Here is a 20,526-nt window from a genome sequence, read left to right as displayed (position 1 = left end):
CTATTTTCATGGACAAAGGCAAGTCACCATTGATCTTCCTGAATCCAGTCTAAACACCACGGAATTACCAGAGTCTCTCCACGCCTCTGCGGAACTACCAGAACCTCCCCACATCTCTGCTGAACTACCAGAGCCTCTCCTCGTCTCGGCTGAACTACCAGAGCCTCTCCTCATCTCTGCGGAACTTCCAGAGCCTCGTCACGTCTCAGCCGAACTCTCTGAGCACTCGACTGGGCCTGTCGTGGCCACGGAGGCCACCCTTAACTTGTTCTTGTTCTTGTTGTTGTTGGATTCTGATTTGGATTACCCAATAAAACCCACACTGCGTTTGGATCTCTCGTCTCCTGTTTTTCCCTTGGTCTCCGAACGTAACAAATGAGGCATGAAAAAGCATTGGGTTTCACATTCATAGCGCTAAATATATTAAAACGGGTTGGTGTTCTGCTAATATACTGTATGTGCTCTGAGAGAACATAATTGAAGTAAACCATCCCTTGCAAATGTGCAAATGAAACAGAGCTTTATTTAGAACAAAGCGTGATATCTTTATAATGCTAGTCTAGAAGTGGGAAAAGCTTTTTTTGGGGGGGGGGGGTGATGAACATTCACATTTAGTCTTGAAATATATAATGTTCACACAGCGCACACAACACCTCTGTACTTCCGATTTCTCCCAATATGGGGACAGGACACTTGTCAGTCAATAAATGGGAAAACAAAGTAACTGGCATTACTTTTTGAAAAAGTAACTCAGATATTTTCTTGTAAATTAAAAAGTAATGCATTACTTTACTAGTTACCTGAAAAAGTAATCTGATTACGTAACTCATGGAACTTGTAATACCCCCAACACTGGTCATATGTGTGAAAGCACATCATGGTGCGAGTTAAATGCAGTTGGGAACATTTTTCTTTTTCTCTCAATAGTACTTTCCCACAGGAACTAAATGGATGATGTCAGGTGATAAATGTCATTTGCTCTCTAAATGATGCAAATTGCTTGATCATTGAAGAAGTCATGAACAAGACACAGATGATGAATTCCTCAAACTTTAGAGGTTGCACTTAAAAATATAACAATGCACAAAGAAATTATGGAGAATTATTTTATATTAAGGAAAATGACTTTCAGTGATTTTTCTAAAAGGACTGTCAGCTATTCTTGACCGCTTTCAATATGTCGTCACACTAAACTTTGGAAAATTATTATACATCTCTTTGTTTTTAAATATATTTCATAATATATTTTCTCTTCACTTCATAATAGTCTCTACTGTATTTTGAATTAAGAACATCTGCTCAACAGATAGTAATCACTGCCATCTTAAAAGTGACTGTCATTAAGAGGCATTACCAGCACAAGGTGACGGCTGTGACTGATACCCAGGTGACACAGCAGATGCCCCGCCCCTTTCTGCCGCTGTATCCTTGGCCACCACTGGCATCATCATCTTCCTCTTCTTCCTCTGCATCCCGGCCCCCCTCACCACGACGGCAGCAGCAGTAGTAGATGAGGAAGGAGAGAATGACAAGTAACGAGAGGACGAGGGCAATGGCGGAGAAGCTGGAGAGGACCAGGAGAGTCTGTGGAAAGAGAAGATGGAACATGAGTAAGAAGAAAAGACTTCCAAACACTCAAGACTTCATTTTTATACTGAATATTAGTCAGCCGAGCACATAACATCCGTTTGTAGATGATTTAAATCAAGTATTGAATCTCATTAAACTTAAAAATTAACTAATAAAAATAAACTACTTTCTTAATTTTAGGTAGGACTGAAAGATTTTTCAAAGCTGTAAATAATGCGTTTTACAAGAAAACACTATTTCAGCCTTTCTACTTCAAAATGTCATGTTTAATTCAGTGCGTTACTTGCCTTTTCTTTGTAATTATTTGTAAAATTTAACAGCAACCCAAACAGAAATGTAATAGATGACAATATGATGCAGTGACAGCCCGAGGAGATTGAATACATGAAGATTGCATTTGCATATGGAAATGTATGAGTTATTTAATTATTTCAAAGAATATCTTACAACAATTTTTTTTTTCATTGTAAAAATGAGCACAGAATTAATATAGCTGCATACCATTCAAGCACATGCAGGTATTCTATAGACACATAAAATGGAGGATGTCTCTTTAATCTGATTGGCTAATGAATGCTCCACTCACAGAGAGAGAAAGAGGAGGTTTAATTAAAGCTTTCCATTGGATTCAAACACATTGTGCATTCAGGTTTCATAGACTGCACAGTCGTAGCCAAAAGTTTTGAGAATTACATAAATATTGGAAATTGGAAAAGTTGCTGCTTAAGTTTTTATAATAGCAATTTGCATATACTCCAGAATGTTATGAAGAGTGATCAGATGAATTGCATAGTCCTTCTTTGCCAAGAAAATTAACTTAATCCCAAAAAAACCTTTCCACTGCATTTCATTGCTGTCATTAAAGACCTGCTGAGATCATTTCAGTAATCGTCTTGTTAACTCAGGTGAGAATGTTGACGAGCACAAGGCTGGAGATCATTATGTCAGGCTGATTGGGTTAGAATGGCAGACTTGACATGTTAAAAGGAGGGTGATGCTTGAAATCACTGTTCTTCCATTGTTAACCATGGTGACCTGCAAAGAAACGCGTGCAGCTATCATTGCGTTGCATAAAAATGGCTTCACAGGCAAGGATATTGTGGCTACTAAGATTGCACCTAAATCAACAATTTATAGGATCATCAAGAACTTCAAGGAAAGAGGTTAAATTCTTGTAAAGAAGGCTTCAGGGCGTCCAAGAAAGTCCAGCAAGCGCCAGGATCGTCTCCTAAAGTGGATTCAGCTGCGGGATCGGAGTGCCACCAGTGCAGAGCTTGCTCAGGAATGGCAGCAGGCAGGTGTGAGCGCATCTGCACGCACAGTGAGGCCAAGACTTTTGGAAGATGGCCTGTTGTCAAGAAGGGCAGCAAAGAAGCCACTTCCCTCCAAAAAAAACATCAGGGACAGATTGATCTTCTGCAGAAAGTATAGTGAATGGACTGCTGAGGACTGGGGCAAAGTCATATTCTCCGATGAAGCCCCTTTCCGATTGTTTGGGGCATCTGGAAAAAGGCTTGTCCGGAGAAGAAAAGGTGAGCGCTACCATCAGTCCTGTGTCATGCCAACAGTAAAGCATCCTGACACCATTCATGTGTGGGGTTGCTTCTCATCCAAGGGAGTGGGCTCACTCACAATTCTGCCCAAAAACACAGCCATGAATAAAGAATGGTACCAAAACACCCTCCAACAGCAACTTCTTCCAACAATCCAACAACAGTTTGGTGAAGAACAATGCATTTTCCAGCACGATGGAGCACCGTGCCATAAGGCAAAAGTGATAACAAAGTGGCTCGGGGACCAGAATGTTGAAATTTTGGGTCCATGGCTTGGAAACTCCCTAGATCCCCCTTCCTCAAATCTTGCCCTGGAGGTCCAATGCACTGCCGAGTTTAGCTCCAACCCTGATCAAAGTCACCTGTTTGCGATTTTCGAATGATCCAAAAGTCATTGATTGGCATTGATTACCCTGCTAAGGTGTGTTTGATTAGGGTTAGAGCTAAACTCTGCAGGAAAGTGGATCTTGAGGTCCAGATTTGAGGATCCCTGCCCTAGATCTTAATCCCATTGAGAACTTGTGGTCAATCCTCAAGAGGCGGGTGGACAAACAAAAACCCACTAATTCTGACTAACTCCAAGAAGTGATTGTGAAAGAATGGGTTGCTATCAGTCAGGATTTGGCCCAGAAGTTGATTGAGAGCATGCCCAGTCGAATTGCAGAGGTCCTGAAAAAGAAGGGCCAACACTGCAAATATTGACTCTTTGCATAAATGTCATGTAATAGTCGATAAAAGCCTTTGAAACGTATGAAGTGCTTGTAATTATATTTCAGTACATCACAGAAACAACTGAAACTAAGATCTAAAAGCAGTTTACCAGCAAACTTTTTAAAAACTAATATTTATGTAATTCTCAAAACTTTTGGCCACAACTGTACATCTTCAATCTGATCCCAATCCATCTTCCTCAGTTTCTCTCTTTATCAATCTCTCATTCTCTTTTCCTCATGGTTTCTCTCTATGCTTTCTCTTCCGTTCACTCATCCCTAACTGTTCTACCCCTTTCTTTCTTTTTATCCACGCCACTGGATCTCTATTAATAATCTGTGACCTACTTAAATACATTCACTGCTTTTCCCTCTGATTCTCTTTCTTGTTTTTCATCTCCTGCTCCCTCTCCTCTTCGTTGATTTCCACTCTCTTCCCAATTCCCACTAATATCCACAAGGATCTCACTCTCTCGTTTCTCCTCTCTTCCATCTCTCTTGCTCTCTCACAGTCTGTTATTTAACATCTTTCTCTTATCATCTGTGTCTTATCCTGTAAACCCATTCAGGCATCAGCATAATCTGGCTTCATCTCTTCCAACTTAATCAATCTGTGCTGAAGCTATTTCTTTTTCTTAGAGTAACCTCATAATGGCTGTTTAATTTCTTTGCTGGCATCATCAAATGGAACTGAACAAAATACAGTGCAACAGTCGGATTCCAGAAGTAAAAATCCCATTAATTTTCTTCGTAGAGGTATTGACTTCTAATGTTAATTAAGATCTACCATGAGTGAAGAGGTTGTTTATCAATTACATTCAAAGTTGTTTTATCTTAATTTAAAACAATCATGTTTAACAGTGCAGTCCCTGCTGAAGAAATGCACTAACCATAATCCTGCAGAGAAATATCCACCAATCAGAATCGTGGGAAACAACTTGTGCTAAAGAAGCTCTGCAGTGATTGGCCACTTCCATGAGCACTCCAAAAGATATCGAGACAGTCTCCCTACACTTGTAAACTAGTAATATGTGTGTAAATCTTTTTATTTTGTAATAAAAGTAAACTAAATGTTTTCTATACTGGCATACGTATAATAAAATATTTTAAATCAATAGCCTAAATTCTTTGTAATGCGGAATTCCTTCATTAAAGATGTTAAGTACACAGTCTTGAACCTTTTTTGCTCTAAATGCTTCAAGCATCTTTGAGGTCAATCACAGCATTACAAACACAAACTTTTATTTTAATGGCCTATACCTCTTTAATAGACTTTTTATAAACATTCCTATGGGCAAAAGCATGAGCAAAATACTTCTGGAACCAAGGCCACTGAAAAACTGGCTGGGCACTGTTGCACTCTACAATGACTGTTTATAAACAGGTTTGTCCTTTACTGGTCAGACAAACATATGGAAAACATAACAAGTTGATGTTGCACTGTCAGGCTCGTTGTGATTATTTGATTTTGCCACATATGCATTGTTTTTATTGTTAGGTGAGACTTATAAGTCTGCATAATTGTAAATTGTAAAGTTGGGATAGGAGAAATACTTGCATCAAGGGGCATGTAATTTATGTTTCTATTTGATGCTTAGTTGAAATATATTTATATATGCTAGTGAAGATGTGTCTAAGATGTGTCTAAAACAGATATGTTCTTATTATTAGTTATGCTCATATGCCACGTTAGAACTAGCACTGGTGGCTTGGACTGTTACTGAGAAGAAGATGGCTTTTAAACAGAAGATTAAAGAACAAGAAGTTAATATTTAGTATTTTAGACAAAATATTGCACAACACACAGACCTTGTGTTTCATTCCTGAATGTGGAATAATTCAGTGTTTTGAACAAATCCATTGAGTGAACAATTCAATGACTTATTCATAACAACCCTCTACAATGACAGTGAATCATTCGCATATGCTACTAAATCTTCACTCTGGGCAACTAAATGATGTCTAAGATTGGCCATTGGCTAATCATTTCTTTATTCTTTACTAAAAATGTCATTTTACTTGCCAGTGTGTGAGTTGGAGGCTAAATATAAGTTTAGCATAGATACTGTATATTTTCACTCGCCGAACACTCGCTTCAGAGTTTTCACTCTCAGTCAAGCGATCTCTGCTATTTTTTCAGTTCATCTGAATAGATGTGCAGCGCACCTGTATTTGACGTAACATAAACTCTAGAGTGAAGGCACATGACTTGCCATTGCTTTGCTGAGAGCACTGTTTCTCACACACATGCAACAAAAGAGAGAGCGAGAGAGAGCAAGCGAGAGAGTCTTACATACCATATAGAATTGACGCACTACATGTTAACAATATTCTTTGTTATATTTTCCTGTCAAAATAATGGAGTTAATTTGGTATAATTCAGCTTTTATAGAACAACCATAAGATTCTGCCGGTTTCTCTGGTAATGGGCGGAACTAATGCGTAAAAGGCAAACTCATTGGCTGGCGCTCACCTGTTATCGTCCCTGCTTTGATTTTAGCAAATCAGGTCAAGCAAATGCAAACAACATGATTAATTTTCATGAACCGAGCAGCTCATTAATACTGCATTTTAAATTGTTATTAGTAGTATAATTCATAGTATTATAATTATCTTATCAGTATTATTGTGCAGTTTTACAAACATAAGCTTAATACACACACACACACACACACACACAGACACACATATATATATATATATATATATATATGTGTGTTCCTGTAGCTCAAGTGGTAGAGCATTGCGGTATGAAGCACAAGGTTGGGGATTCGATACCCCGGGAACACATGATAGGTAAAAATTGATAGCCTGAATGCACTGTAAGTCGCTTTGGATAAAAGCGTCTGCTAAATGCATATATATATATATATATATATATACAGTACAGACCAAAAGTTTGGACACACCTTCTCATTCAAAGAGTTTTCTTTATTTTCATGACTATGAAACTTGTATAGTCACACTGAAGGCATCAAGGGCTATTTGACCAAGAAGGAGAGTGATGGGGTGCTGCGCCAGATGACCTGGCCTCCACAGTCACCGGACCATATATAATTCCACATGTGTTAATTCATAGTTTTGATGCCTTCAGTGTGAATCTAGAATTTTCATAGTCATGAAAATAAAGAAAACTCTTTGAATGAGAAGGTGTGTCCAAACTTTTGGTCTGTACTGTATATATATATATATATATATATATATATATATATATTAGTGGTGGGCCGTTATCGGCGTTAACGTGAGAGTCTTATCGGGCGATAAAAAAAATATCGCCGTTAATCTATTCTCAAAGTTGGGTTGGGAGCTGGGTCTATACTAAGCAAGCTATGATGACTTTCACCTTGATATTTTATATAACCGACTGGCTGAGGCCAGCATAAAAAAATGCTCAGGACAGTTGACGGGCCACTGTTGCGCATGCTCACGAAAGCTTATCTTTTTCACGTGTTTTTAAGCCTTATCGCTTGTCAATTTAAACATTAAAGCATCCAAAAACAAGACGCGGAAAAGCTGAACAGAGTAGCTGGTTACTCGCGTGCTGTGTACGGTGCGCACGAGAGAGAGATCGAGAGCCGCGTTTCACAGACAGTGACACTGAACCGAGCTCTCTTCTGCGAAGTTCTCCTCGAAGTCCCTCCTGCACCTGAACGAACAAATACAAATCTCAGTTTGAACAAACAAAAAGATGTGAAAGAGCCCAATTCAGTACCGCTGTGTTCTGGTGTTCAGGGCTCACGCAGAGAAAGGCGTCTCAAAACACTTGAACATCGAATTTGCTTATTTTTGCTCTTGTGCCGACAAATACATACAAAATATGTCAAAATACCTTGAAAATTATGCTCGAAAAAACTGTCAGTTATTTCTTAAGTGAAAGTAAACAGTTGAGGAAAAAAATGGGATGTGTATCATATTGGATGCATTCATCGTCTCTTAAAGTGACCTCGCCTAATTTATCTACTGGCTGCTTTAATGTTAATCCAAGAAAATGAAAATAAAAATCACTCACTGCTCTTGACTGAATTACTTTGTAGTTTTAACAGTCAAACCAAAAATTATTCAGATACCAGATATAATTTTTGATATATATAGCAAAACTGTAATAATGTGAGAAATGTTGAAGGTGTCTGAATAAATGTAGGTTTGATTGTATATTTCATTTTTACATTAAAGACTATCCAGTGCTATTTTACATTTAATTATTTATTACACCTTGTGCAATGTGGAATTAGTTTACAGCTTTTTCAAGCACTTTGTGATGCATTTTGGAAACAGGAGATGAGGCCCTTTTCTAATGCACCACCTAGCTTGATAAACCCCTTCTCAAAGACTTACTGTTTGTCAATTTTATTTGGGTAACACACACATTCTGAATGCCTTCGGCAGAATTCGAATGAGCCATTTTAATCTAGATTAATCTAGTTTAATTTCAAGATCACAGTGAGATTAATCTAGATTAAAGAAATTAATCTATGCCCACCACTAATATATATATATATATATATATATATATATATAGTATGTATTATAGTATATCAGTCTGGCGAGTAAACAAAATAATTTACTAGCCAATGGCAATTCTATTGCCAAGGTTTGCATAAAAGTTTGCATCAAGACTTGTTTAGCTCCTGAATTAATCGGTATGGTTGAATAAATTGATCAGTTAATAACTCATTAATTACTTGGCATAATATTGTTACCTACATAACCTGTAACTGTAATATCATCTCCTTAGAGCCTTTCTGGGACGTGCAATCATGGACAAGTATGATACAAACAAATTTGATGACCAGAACAAACCTTATAGTATATAAAATATAATTACATATTTATACATTGTTTATATATATATAATGCTTTCTGAATAAAAATGGAAATGTACCCTTACTTAAGCTACAGTTACTGCATCATAGTTCCTGTCCTAATGTGCTGGACATTTATAGTCATATCTTCTATCAATGTCTTACTGGTGTGGAAACACACTTAAGTAAATGTATCTGTCATAATGGAGTTATAATTTTTATATCAGTCCATCATGCTTTGAGTCTCTGATACTGGAAGTCAATCAGAAAGGTTCCTTAGCTACTGAACATAAGAGAATGTGAGATACAAACTCATTTTTGAGTCAATACATCTTTAAACTGCACACAGAAAAGTGCTTTTAATGGTTTTGACCATAACTCTCCAGTTTAGTCTAAGAGTCCTACAGCAGATGAGTGTTGTGAATTAGAGTATATTGCGCAAGTCAAAGTAAAAATATTTCTGACAGCAAGAAAAAGACATTTCTGACTGTTCATACGCTATATTATGTAATATAATTTAGACAAAATGAGAGGGTGTACACAAAGGAGAGAAAATAGAGAGCGCCGCTTCAAATGATGAGCGCACCCACCCCCAGCTGTCAGGTGTGAAAATTGTTTCTGAAGGTGAGAAACAAGGAGAGGACAGGAGAATAGTGAGCGAGGATGAGCGAGAGGGTTACCTGCTGGTACTCCCAGCTGTCTGGAGTGAACACGCTGTTTCGGGTCTGCAGGGTCAAGTCCAGGCGAGGAATGGCATGGCACAACCGGACCCATAGCGATGGGGTGTAGTTGGGGACAGTTGCTATGGCTGCCATGACTGCTCTAAACCACCTCTGTCTTTTTTTCAGGTGTCTGAAATGATTGAAACATGTAATTATAAAGAGAACACACCAAGATTGGATACTCAAGAAGATACCCAAAATACTTGCTATTTAATTTCCTTCGAAAGGCATATTATTAATCTATTTTTACTTTAATATAAACATGTATTTTAGAATGTGTTGTTTTTTTTTTTTTATATATATGACAACAATCACATATCTCACACAGAGATCGCACTGTCATAGTGTTGCGGAATATTCATAATTAGCATTAAGTTGCATCATAAGCAAGTTGTTTCCCATCCATCATGCTTTTGGTCAGCACAGTTTGGGGAAAGCAACTGCACTCGATTTCACGGCCGCCTCGCTGTTGCAAAAGTTTTTTGACATACATCGGCATGACAATAAAGCAAGGTGGAACAATCTTGGACACAGTTCTAACTTGTGCCCAATTTTGACTCCCCCCAGATTATTACCCACCTAGTCTTGGTAGGTTTAGGTTTAGGAAATTTGGCATGAACCAGCATCTCGAGGTGATCAGTTCTGTGCAGATTATGCTCATCTCAAAAAGGTATTGTATCCTATCGTATGCTTTCAAATCACTCTCGCTGTACTTTGATATCATACACTTACAGGTCCGCTACAGGTCAAAAACACCTTAAGATATATATATATATGTATATATATATATTTATATATATATATATATATATATATATATATATATATATATATATATATATATATATATATATATATATATGTAGATTTTTTTAATGAAATCAAATCTTTTGATGTGGAAAAAGGAGGGGAAAATTATTTCACACCACCAAAAACAAACAAGAGCAAGGAGTGGGAGAATGTAGCAAAAAATGGGTTAAAAATGCAGAAATAACAGGACAGACAAGGAATGGGTTTAAAGTAGGTTAAGTAGAGACACACACGCACACATTTTCATTATCAGGACTGAGGTCCACTGGGAAAACAACATGGATTAAGTGATTAGATCATCAATGTTAAGAGAAGAGGTTTCTAAGACAGCCACACCCTGACCAACGATTAGATCTCATGAGAACTCGGTACATTTAAAAAAGTATGCACTCCAAAAAAAGGGCTGCACCTTCTCATATCATGATTGTTTAATGACACATACTTCACTAAATAATTATGACCTCATCTTTCCGAAATCATCATGTCCTCAGGATGGGACACGTTATGACATCATCAGGCTATAAATTAGATAACTATGAGCTCATGATCCTACATCACATCTCATCACATTCTTTTTATACAAATTTCAGTAATAACTCAACGTATTAGGGTTTATGCTTTCTGACATCACTATGACATAAAGGTTGGCCTTTACATTGTAATTTATGAACTGACTGTAAGCTATAGTCAAAAAATATCTGACTCAATTTTTTTCTTCATTTGAGAATATAATTCACTGATAACCGATAACTGATACAGTAACATTCTTTGTGTAATTTACATAAAACAGACTAAATATGTAGAAATTATTATTGTTTCAAATCAGGCCAACCAAAAACCACACCCTGTCTTGCATTGGCACCGGCCCAAGTCACTGGCTCAAGTTTAATTTCTAAGATCTGGATATGTAATCTGACCACTTAATCCTACCAAAACAGTTTAACTAACACGAACCTGCAGGCTCCATCACAAGTAACCCTTACAATAGTGTCTGATGTGTTTTGTTCATAATGATGTCTGAAGGCTATTCATTTACTGTCAGAGAACATAACCAGCATGCAGTGGGTCAGGACAATAATCTAGCAAACTGTGATATAGTTGGTGCAGTATTATCAAACTAAGTGTCATCTTTTCAAATGCAAATGTGAATAAAAGCCAGATTAATGTAAAACAGTGTTATGGAACAGACATGCAGACTGTGACTCAGACTGGAACGCTACAGCACATCTGAACATGATGCATTCTGTCAGCCTGTTATAAGGATGGTTCGCATTGCATAACGGAAAGGCAATAATGTGACTTTGGAAATGAAGCAAGGAAGAAAAATGCTGTGCAGAACAATAGAGGGACAAAACAGTTTCCTTGTTTTCTTTCTTTTCTGTTCTGGACCCGAATAATGCTTAGCATCACTATAATTATCCGCAACAGAAGTATGCTAAAAAAAAAAAGGTTTCCAGGATGACTAATGATGTCATCAAGAGGGATGCCTTCCAAAATAAACCATTTTAAGATCACAGAAATCTCATTAGATTTTTGGGGAATTGCCAATTATGATACTTTGAGAAAACATTAATTTGTGGCTTAGCTCGTTTAATGAGCAATAAACTATATAAAATGAAATCTTCACATAGTGACATGAGTATGATACTGATATATTATTATGTGTATCCTAACATGATGCCATTTCCTTGTAATATTTGTTCTTCTTCTTTTTTTCTTTTTTTTTCTTTTTTACAAAAAATATAATAACACCAGAAGTAGGGTTTCCAAATTCAGAATATATGGATATGCATATTATAGTCAGTGATGTTAATTCACCAGCTCGATATAATAAGGAGAATGAACTTATCATTGGTCACTAGTATGGAAGAATATTCCAGACTATTTTTAAAAGCAATTGCAAATTGCATTTTCCATATGTGGATGCATAAATTGTGACAATCCGAACACAACTGCAAATTTTGTGAACGCACAGAGACTGACAAATTTCAAATGGAAAAGCAAAGTCTATTTGCAACTGCATTTGAATTTCCGATGCCTTACACGAAAAGCTGCCAATCAGTGTCAGGGGTGGGACTTTACTAATGGGCTTGTTTATATTGGGAGGTGACATCACTCACAGACTATTGTGCTGAATGCTTTGAACAATGGAGTTAATTGGTAAAGGCTCAAGATCACATGTCTCAAGGTCTCTAGCTGTTTCATGCACCTGAGCAAACAGACAGTGCATCCCACCTTTCCTTCTAGTCTTATTAGCCTGCCTAATCAAATCTTCTTGTCTTCTGTGTAAATTTTGGTTTCATAAACTTGGTGCTGATAACAGCTTAACATGATTTACCTTGGGGTCTTTGCTACATTCCAATATCATTATGCCTCAATTTAGCTAGCTACAGATTAAGAGTTGTAAAAATGTATGTTGCTAAAAAAATACATTGCCTGCTGGTTTATTTAACTACTTTTCAGTACACCACATTAAGAATGCCACTGAGTACTGTAAGACTTTTAAAGTGCAAATTAACACCTAACCACCCTTGTGGGTTTGCTACTGTTACAATTAAAAATCTAAGAAGGGTAAAAACATGCCAAGTAGACAGTAAGCAACACAGCTTCAACAAATAAAATTAATAATGGGTGTGTTAGATTTATAGTGTGTGAAGAAAAGCATCAGTCGTATTGGCGGCACTGAGGGGTCCCCATGTAAAATTCTGCTTAGGGCCCCATAAAGGCGTGGGCTGGTCCTAAAGCAAAAAATAATGCAAGATTTGCAATTGCATTTGGATTATGTCACAATGTATGCGCCCACATATGGAAAACACAATTTGCAATTCCTTTTGAAAACTGTCCAGAATATCCTTCCACTCACACTAGGACTGAACTGTGCTAAAAACAAATAAATAAGTAAACAGTAAATTACTGCAATAAATAAAAACATTATTCCCTAATTATAATTATAATAACTTCCATTAATATTCGAAGCCTAAAATGCCTTTTGAAAGTAATAAATCCAGTGCAAAGTCCAATAAAATATCAGTGTTGAGGATATGATATAGTTAGCCATACAGCATTAAAAATTAAAAGGGCTATTATAAATTATAATTCTCTGTTGAAATAAACTGTCTGCTCTCAAACAACTGACTAAAACTTGCTCTACACATCTGAGTTACAGAATTACATAAAATATGTAGACAGTATCCAAATCACACCGTTGACAGAGACATGCTGCTGTTGTTCCGATGGTCCAAAATAAGTTCATAAAGGTCACTGAGGGGGCATTATTTTTATTTGTATGTAGGTGTGTTTAGTTTAAATGTATAAAATGAGCTCAATATGAAGGTATTTATAAAGACAGTCATCCACACAACAGGACTGGTGCTAATCTAATCGATGAAAAAATGACTAGAAACGAAAACAGGACAGAATTGATTGCTGAATGCGCTTGTGAGTTGACCCGTCGCGAGACCAATCGATCTCATTCTCGTGGCAGACTTGATAACCTATGATTGTTTATGGCATCATATTCAGCCACACTCACAGCGCTTTGTCTTGGCGTTTGGATACACCACGATGATCTTTTGTTTTAATGGTCTCGTATAACGAACTGCCAAACGTTAAGCACACAGACCAATTGACAAGGCAAATGAGCCGCACAGAAGGCTATAAAATGTTATATGGCACAATTAAAAACGGTTGCCCACCTTAATTTGCAGCAGCCTAATGTGAGTGCTTCCACGTCTCTCGCGCTCGTGTAAATTTGTTTGCGATTAACGTTAGATGCGTTTACTGAGACCGTTGACCGTTAAAACGGGTTGCATCCTGTGATGAAATCTGTTGTTTAGGGCTTCAGGAGAATGTGCGCCCGGTCTTTGTGCTCGCTGATGGATGATGGGAAACAGGTCTTCAGAGAGAGGACAGAGTCCCTGAGGGATGTTTTAAGAGAGGAACGACTCCTTCAAATCCCGACGCCTATCAGTCAGCTTCATTCTTGATTTAAAATCCTCCGAGATCTCGATTCATCGTCCACAGTCGCACGAAGGGACGCTATAGAGTCACTGAAACGAAAAACTTCCGAAATTAATTGTTCTCAGTGTGAAAAATCCACAACTATGTCGTCGATGTCGTTTCCACACACAATAAATGTCCAGTCTGAAGAAATAGCAAATCCATAACATCCAGGGCAAATGAAATCCTTCCAGTGCAGTGTGTTTTTATAAAATACTAACAACTGTGGCTAATAAAAAAAAGGCTGTGTATTGTGGGGATAAAAATCGGCACATTTATTTTAATTGTCCCATTTTCAAACACATTAGAGTCTTAATTTAAGTAAGTGAAAGGCAGATTTAAATTGGTGTGGTCCTGAGGGTCCCAGTGATCAGGACTGAACTTCTCTCTCTCTCTCTCTCTCTCTGGGTGATTGTGTGCAGGAGACAAAAAGGGATGGAGGATCTACACATGTCTACTGTATTAATACAGCGTGCATGACAACACATAATGATAGATTGAAAGATTGTGAGAAAACCACACATATACTCCACATACAGGAAGCTCTTTTATCAAATTAATGAGTAAAAAAAATAATAATAATGGCAGGTCACTAGGTTTTCCAAATGCAACCCATGCAGTTTGGAGTAGGGGATTCCCATAAATGCTTATTATGATTATTTAATGCACTCTTTACCCACAAATAAAGTAGGTGATGGGCGGTGAAAGAAAGGGATGAAGGGATGCTAGACTCTCGGTGGCCCAGGAGGTTTAACTAAGATAGGGGGATTAAAAAATATATATACAATGAAAACAACAGAACAAGTGAGGGATGGAGAGATGGGTATTTGTGTGCCAAGAGAGTATGGGGTGGGGGGATATGAATGCATGAGAGAGGGAGGGTGGTGTTGATTTTTCTGTGTCACTGAAAGAGAAAGCGAGCGAGAATGGGGGAGGGGTGCTAGATGGAGAAGCACAGGAGGGAGGGATGGAGTGAAAGAGACCGCACAAGCATTCGTATAGTGTGCATGACATGTTTCCAGGAGGAAAGAGAAAATTATGTTATGTATGCAAGACTTCCTTGCACACATCTCAGAGCTGTTACTGTAACACACACACACACACACACACATGCATGAAAAATATATTCATAAAATGAGTCATTTTGTTTGATTTAATTTCATTGGTCTCAAGATATTCCAGTGACTAAATGTACAGCTGTTCAGAGTTGTTTGTTTGATGTTGAATAATTGAGAGCTTGTGCTATAAAAACATAACTGAAACACATGGTAAATTACTTATTTATGTAGACCACTTTCAATGAAAAAAATTACATCCTAACATCCATTTCAATAAGCGATCCAAAAATACTCCCTTGCACTTAGTCAATTAACAACATCTTGCAATGTGTGACTGAACAGGAAATGAAGAAATTACCAGGTCATTTAAGGTGAATGTTGTATGTCTTTAACTAAGTGAGGGTCAGCAAATGCACACAAACAAAACAAAATCAAAACAAAAGCACACTCATCACTGGATGTGGTGCTCAACAAAAAAAAAAAAAATTGATAATGAAAATAGAAAAAAGTCGGCACACCTAGGCTCCAAAAATACACAGTCTCTAATGAAGGTCTGATGAAGAGCTTGTGTGCTCGTAATAATTTAATAGTCTGTTATAAAATATTTGTCGTTTTGGAGCCCAGGAGTGCTGACTTTTTTCTATTGTCATCAGAAATTTACAATAAAATAAAAACTAAATTAAACTGAAATAAAATAAAATTAAACTAAAATCAAAATGAAATATGAAAAAACTAGTTATGACAGCTTTTAGTAAAATTATGTTCAATCATAAAACTAAATTGGGTTTTGATGATAAGCAGCATAAACACAAATTTGTTTACACAAGTTGATTCCTAACTAATAAGTTCAAACCCCTGATACCAACTAACAATGAGCATTATTCAAATGGTAAAAAAAAACGTCCACAAAAAAAAAACTATTCACCTTATCTTGTCCAAAGCAAAGCATGCTGAGAACTAGAAATCCACTTCCAGTTTAAGACAATTTTACGACAATTAAGAAAAAAAAAATTATAAAAAAATCTGTTTAAGTTAAACAAAATGTTAAATTGTGAACTCATCAAAATAAATCAGAGTTTTTAACTCGCAACCATGCATTTCTTTTTAGTGGTGGGTTTGAGATATTAACAAATGAATACATATAAAGAACTTTCAGTGTCACTTATATTTGTGTTATCAAAATTTGACTGCATTTGTAAAAAGAGAATATAAAAATATAAAAATAATATAAAATGGTTTTTTTTACAACAGAAATAATATAGAATTAAAAGTGATTGTAAACATTTAGAAAATGCTTTAATCCATTGTCTTTGCAACTATTCAATCTAAAATAAGCAGTCATGCTTTGGTTAGTCCCAGCCTCAGATGTCACGCCCACGGAAGGTCTGATGCACACGGGACACAAAAGTGGAAACACTTCAGGTGCGATGAAGTCATCATCGGAATGGTTGAATGATACAAGATTTCAGAGAGACATGTGTGTCGTGTTCTTTAACGTTCCGCCTGGAAACAAAAATGCTGTGGCGCCAAAAGACGTCAAGTTTACAACTGTGATGACGATCGCTTATCACGATCAACTAAATGCTGGATATTCAAAAGTATATCAAATATTTAAAGTTGGCAGCACAGAATCTTTAAAATACTTCTGAGAGTTTAACACACGACATTTCCACACCCTGAAACATGACGCAGACGCAAATCCTTGATTTAAAATACATCAGGTATTGGATGTAATTAATAACCATCATCGCCGAGTTCAGATGAGTTCACTTTTACACATTGGGCAGCTGCACAGCACCAACAACCTGATAGAAACCATTCTCTGGGTTTGTATGACCGATCACACATAGATAGAGTTTATTTACTTCCAGCTTGCCGAAGTTGATATCTTTGGCCAGTTTAACAGTCTCTATCCTTTCAAACATCTTCTCTGTCATGGGCCCCCGTGATTTGGCCAGGGTGAGATGGTACGTTGGGCATCGGGAATGACGGTGTAGCCAGCCCTTCTCCTTGAAGGCTTCTTGAAGAGGGGAATTCAGGCACTGGACATGGAACAGGGGTTGTGGGGTCACATGGAGAACAGTCCCATTAAAGTGCCTTAGTTTTGGAGTGAAAGACACAGAAATAGCGGGTTTGTGGGCGTTTCTGATTGTGGTACGCATGAGCTGAGCAGCAGCGCTGACTTCCTCTGGGCACTTCAGGACAAGTAAGGAAAGAGTTACGTGTAAAGTTGCGGGGTCCACCCATAGCGGCTCTGACTGAGGGAGGAGAGAGAGAACCTTTCTCTGAATGCGCTGGAAAGCCTGGAGAGCAGCGGGAGAGTCCACGCGGAAGCAGATGAAGTGTGTGGGTCTGTTTGATGGTGGATGTCTTAAAAGTGGTTTTGGCAGATGGAATGATACCAGCTCTGCTTTTGAACCACTCACTCCATTCCAGCTGTCCTTCCATTCTTCCACTATTTCAGTCTGTTCTTTTTTTGGAGTGACAGATAACTCCTTTGCCAACTGATTCAAACTCAGTTCTTTAGAAGCTGCCATCTTTTTGTCTTCTGGTGCAGATTGTTTTTGCAAAAGTAAGATGCTGTCTCTGGGTCCTTTCTCAGCATTTTCGGTAAAGGAACGATCTACACCATCTCCTAGCTCTTGTTTGTTTTTTGTTGCTATACCTGAAGTTACAAAATCATCCTGTTCTTCAGAAAACTCTGTCACTTGCTCTAGGTCATTTGAAACATCTCCTGTGTTGATGGACTCTTCATGTTGTCCAGTGGCAGTTGTTAAATTGTCTGAGAATTGAATAATTCCAGCATATTAAGATTAAAAGAAATAATGTAATACTGTATTAATAATACATTATAATCATTACATAATATAATAAAATAACATTTAAAGAATATTGAAATGCATTTACAGATCAATGGCATGATGCTATTTTTTGTTGTGTAGTTATAAACAATACATAAAATATGTAATTCATATATGCATCTCGAATATGCCTCTTCTGACGAGTGTTCTGGTGTTTTTAATTTCTGTATTAAAGTTAATTTGGATGTATACTTTGGAGGCATAAGTCCTGATATATTGATGAAGAAAAAAAGCCTCATTAGAAAATCTTGAAAATAAAACATTATTAATTAGTTTGACATACTCTTTTATTATTACACTATTTTATTATATTTGTATTATTATTATTATTATTATTATTATTATTATTTTTATTACCATTACCGTATTGAACATTGAACACATTGAAGTAAAAGAAAGTGTAAATGATACCCTAGGAAACAACCCCCCACACCCAGCCCTTCACAATTCCGAAAAACCTTAATGATATTTATGAATTATTTATTTAGGATTATTTATTTCATTATAATTTACACTTACAATTATAATTATTCACAATGACTACAGAACAAAAGTTTTACTGGGCCAAAATAATACTGTCAGTCGTTCTCCTTGTTGCGATTCCTCACTGCCAAAAGTTAGTAAATCTGGAAGGTAAAGTGCCTCTGCAATAAATCTATGAACATACCGTCCTTCTCAGTCTCTAGAGGCTGCTTTTCAGAATGAGTCTTTTTTCCATCTTTTCGGGTCTTGCTCTGCTTTTCTGTGACGGCTGTATCATCTTCCTCTGAGTGTGTGGTTTGAGGGACGTCAAGCACACTGTGAAGTCAGAAAAGAGCAATGTATTATTTATCCACTAAGCTTCAATGAACATACCCAAGATCTAACAAATTTCCCATCTTTTACAGCAACTACAAAACACTGTGCCAACTGCTGTTGAAATGAAAATATCCAGATAATAAATCATGTCTGCCATGAGGTTAGTTCGCTAGTTGAGTCTCTACCATCCAGAGTGATGACAGACCTGTGAGACAGTCGACATCTATCTCCAAAACCACATCTGCCCAAGAGGAAGTCCTGGCAAATGTTTTGGCTAGTTTCTGGTTTCATCTCATCTGGTACAAAGGGAAAGGGAAGAAAAACAACAGCATTCATGCACTGACTGTTAACACAAGACAAAGTTAATCTACAACTACTGGGACAGTAAAAGTAAAGTCCTCCCAGATCGGTTATGGCAGACGTGATGTAGCATAGTGTGAAGATGTAAATGGAGGTATTCAAAACAGGTACATTTACGATGGACAAAATAAAGGTCTGAGGCAAATATCTGTTTCAGTGCAGAACATTTCAACTCATGTCTTCAATTGCACTCACCACCTACACATTTACGTATCTGCTGTGGCATAATAAACCAACTTATAATACCATTCAAAAGGTTGGGGTAAGTTGTAAAAATAAATAACTTTACACACTTTTACAACCCTAAAAAAGATTTCTGTTTCAAATAAATGCTGATCTTTTGAACTTACTATTCATCATAGATTCCTGGAAAAAATGTATCACAGTTTCCACAAATATATTAAACACCACAAAGTTTAAAATAAGAAATGCTTCTTGCGCATCAAATCAGCATATTAAAATGATTTCCTTTAAATAGAAAACTGTTATTTTAAATTGTAATAATATTTCATAATTGTATTCCACTATACTTCTGATCAAATAAATGCACCTTTGGTGAGCATAAGAGACTTCAAATATAAAAAAAAATCTTTTTTCAACTCCAATATTTGAATGGTAGTATAGCTACATGTAATCTATACGAAGGGATCCTTTCCCTGAAAGGTAGGTACATATTATATCTCCCAATGTAACAACAAATGACAGTTTGGGGGTCTCAACACTTAACAAAAGTCCCTGTAGAAAGCTCTTGGACGAGGAGGTTTTAACTAAAAAAAAGCACAATAATGGCTTGTAAGTGCTCTAAGGACTATTGGTGTGGACGCAGACCTCTTTTTGTTAATTTTATATTCTCTACCCTGCACTTACAGTTTTGAACAAAACGAACCTATACTAGGCCAGAAATTATGGACAATTTTATGAAAAGGATTTTCACTGCCATCTTCAGGTCATTTGCATTATAGCCTCCAGCGCTACAGTCCTTGTTAAAGGCGGTGACCAAAAACATTTCTTATCAAAGTAGATAATTTTGTAAATTGCAGCTAATTTTCAAGTTATGTATTTCAAACTACTTAAAATTACGAAATAAACAAACAATTTAAACTAGCAATAGGCCTACAACTCATAAGCTGTGAAGAATAAGCTTTAGAATTAAAATACAGCTTTTTGTATTTTACCAAATTAATTTTTCGTTAACAACTAATTTACTTGTAAATAGATATAGTCACTGATGTCTTACCTATGTGGATTTGTCCGTCAGAGTCC

General features: G+C 36.9%; 2 protein-coding genes across 5 annotated transcripts in view; both read right to left on the bottom strand.

Moving 5' to 3' along the window:
* LOC132102879 (protein tweety homolog 1-like) overlaps window positions 1-14,586 on the bottom strand; it is a 33,514-nt gene extending 18,928 nt beyond the window's left edge. For all 4 annotated transcript variants that reach the window (XM_059507582.1, XM_059507581.1, XM_059507584.1 and 1 more), the window contains exons 1-3: window positions 13,873-14,586; window positions 9,336-9,486; window positions 1,355-1,584 (exon numbers count right to left, since the gene is read on the bottom strand). In XM_059507582.1, coding sequence (XP_059363565.1) covers window positions 1,355-1,584; window positions 9,336-9,470 — 365 coding nt within the window. In that variant the 5' untranslated portion in view covers window positions 9,471-9,486; window positions 13,873-14,586. The remainder of the gene's footprint in view (window positions 1-1,354; window positions 1,585-9,335; window positions 9,487-13,872) is intronic.
* A 2,363-nt stretch (window positions 14,587-16,949) lies between these two features.
* On the bottom strand, window positions 16,950-19,225 carry LOC132103603 (uncharacterized). Its single transcript, XM_059508704.1, has 3 exons — window positions 19,109-19,225; window positions 18,773-18,903; window positions 16,950-18,026 (listed from the first exon to the last, which is right to left on the bottom strand). Exons 1-3 carry the CDS (start codon window positions 19,192-19,194, stop codon window positions 17,017-17,019), a joined length of 1,227 nt encoding a protein of 408 aa, XP_059364687.1. The 5' UTR covers window positions 19,195-19,225; the 3' UTR covers window positions 16,950-17,016.
* Window positions 19,226-20,526: the final 1,301 nt, after the last annotated feature.

The sequence above is a fragment of the Carassius carassius genome, chromosome 24 (genome assembly GCF_963082965.1).
Source record: "Carassius carassius chromosome 24, fCarCar2.1, whole genome shotgun sequence".
Classification (NCBI taxonomy): Eukaryota; Metazoa; Chordata; class Actinopteri; order Cypriniformes; family Cyprinidae; genus Carassius; species Carassius carassius.
The sequence above is the reverse complement of the archived record's forward strand: the minus strand, read 5'-3'. Positions and strand labels throughout refer to the sequence as shown.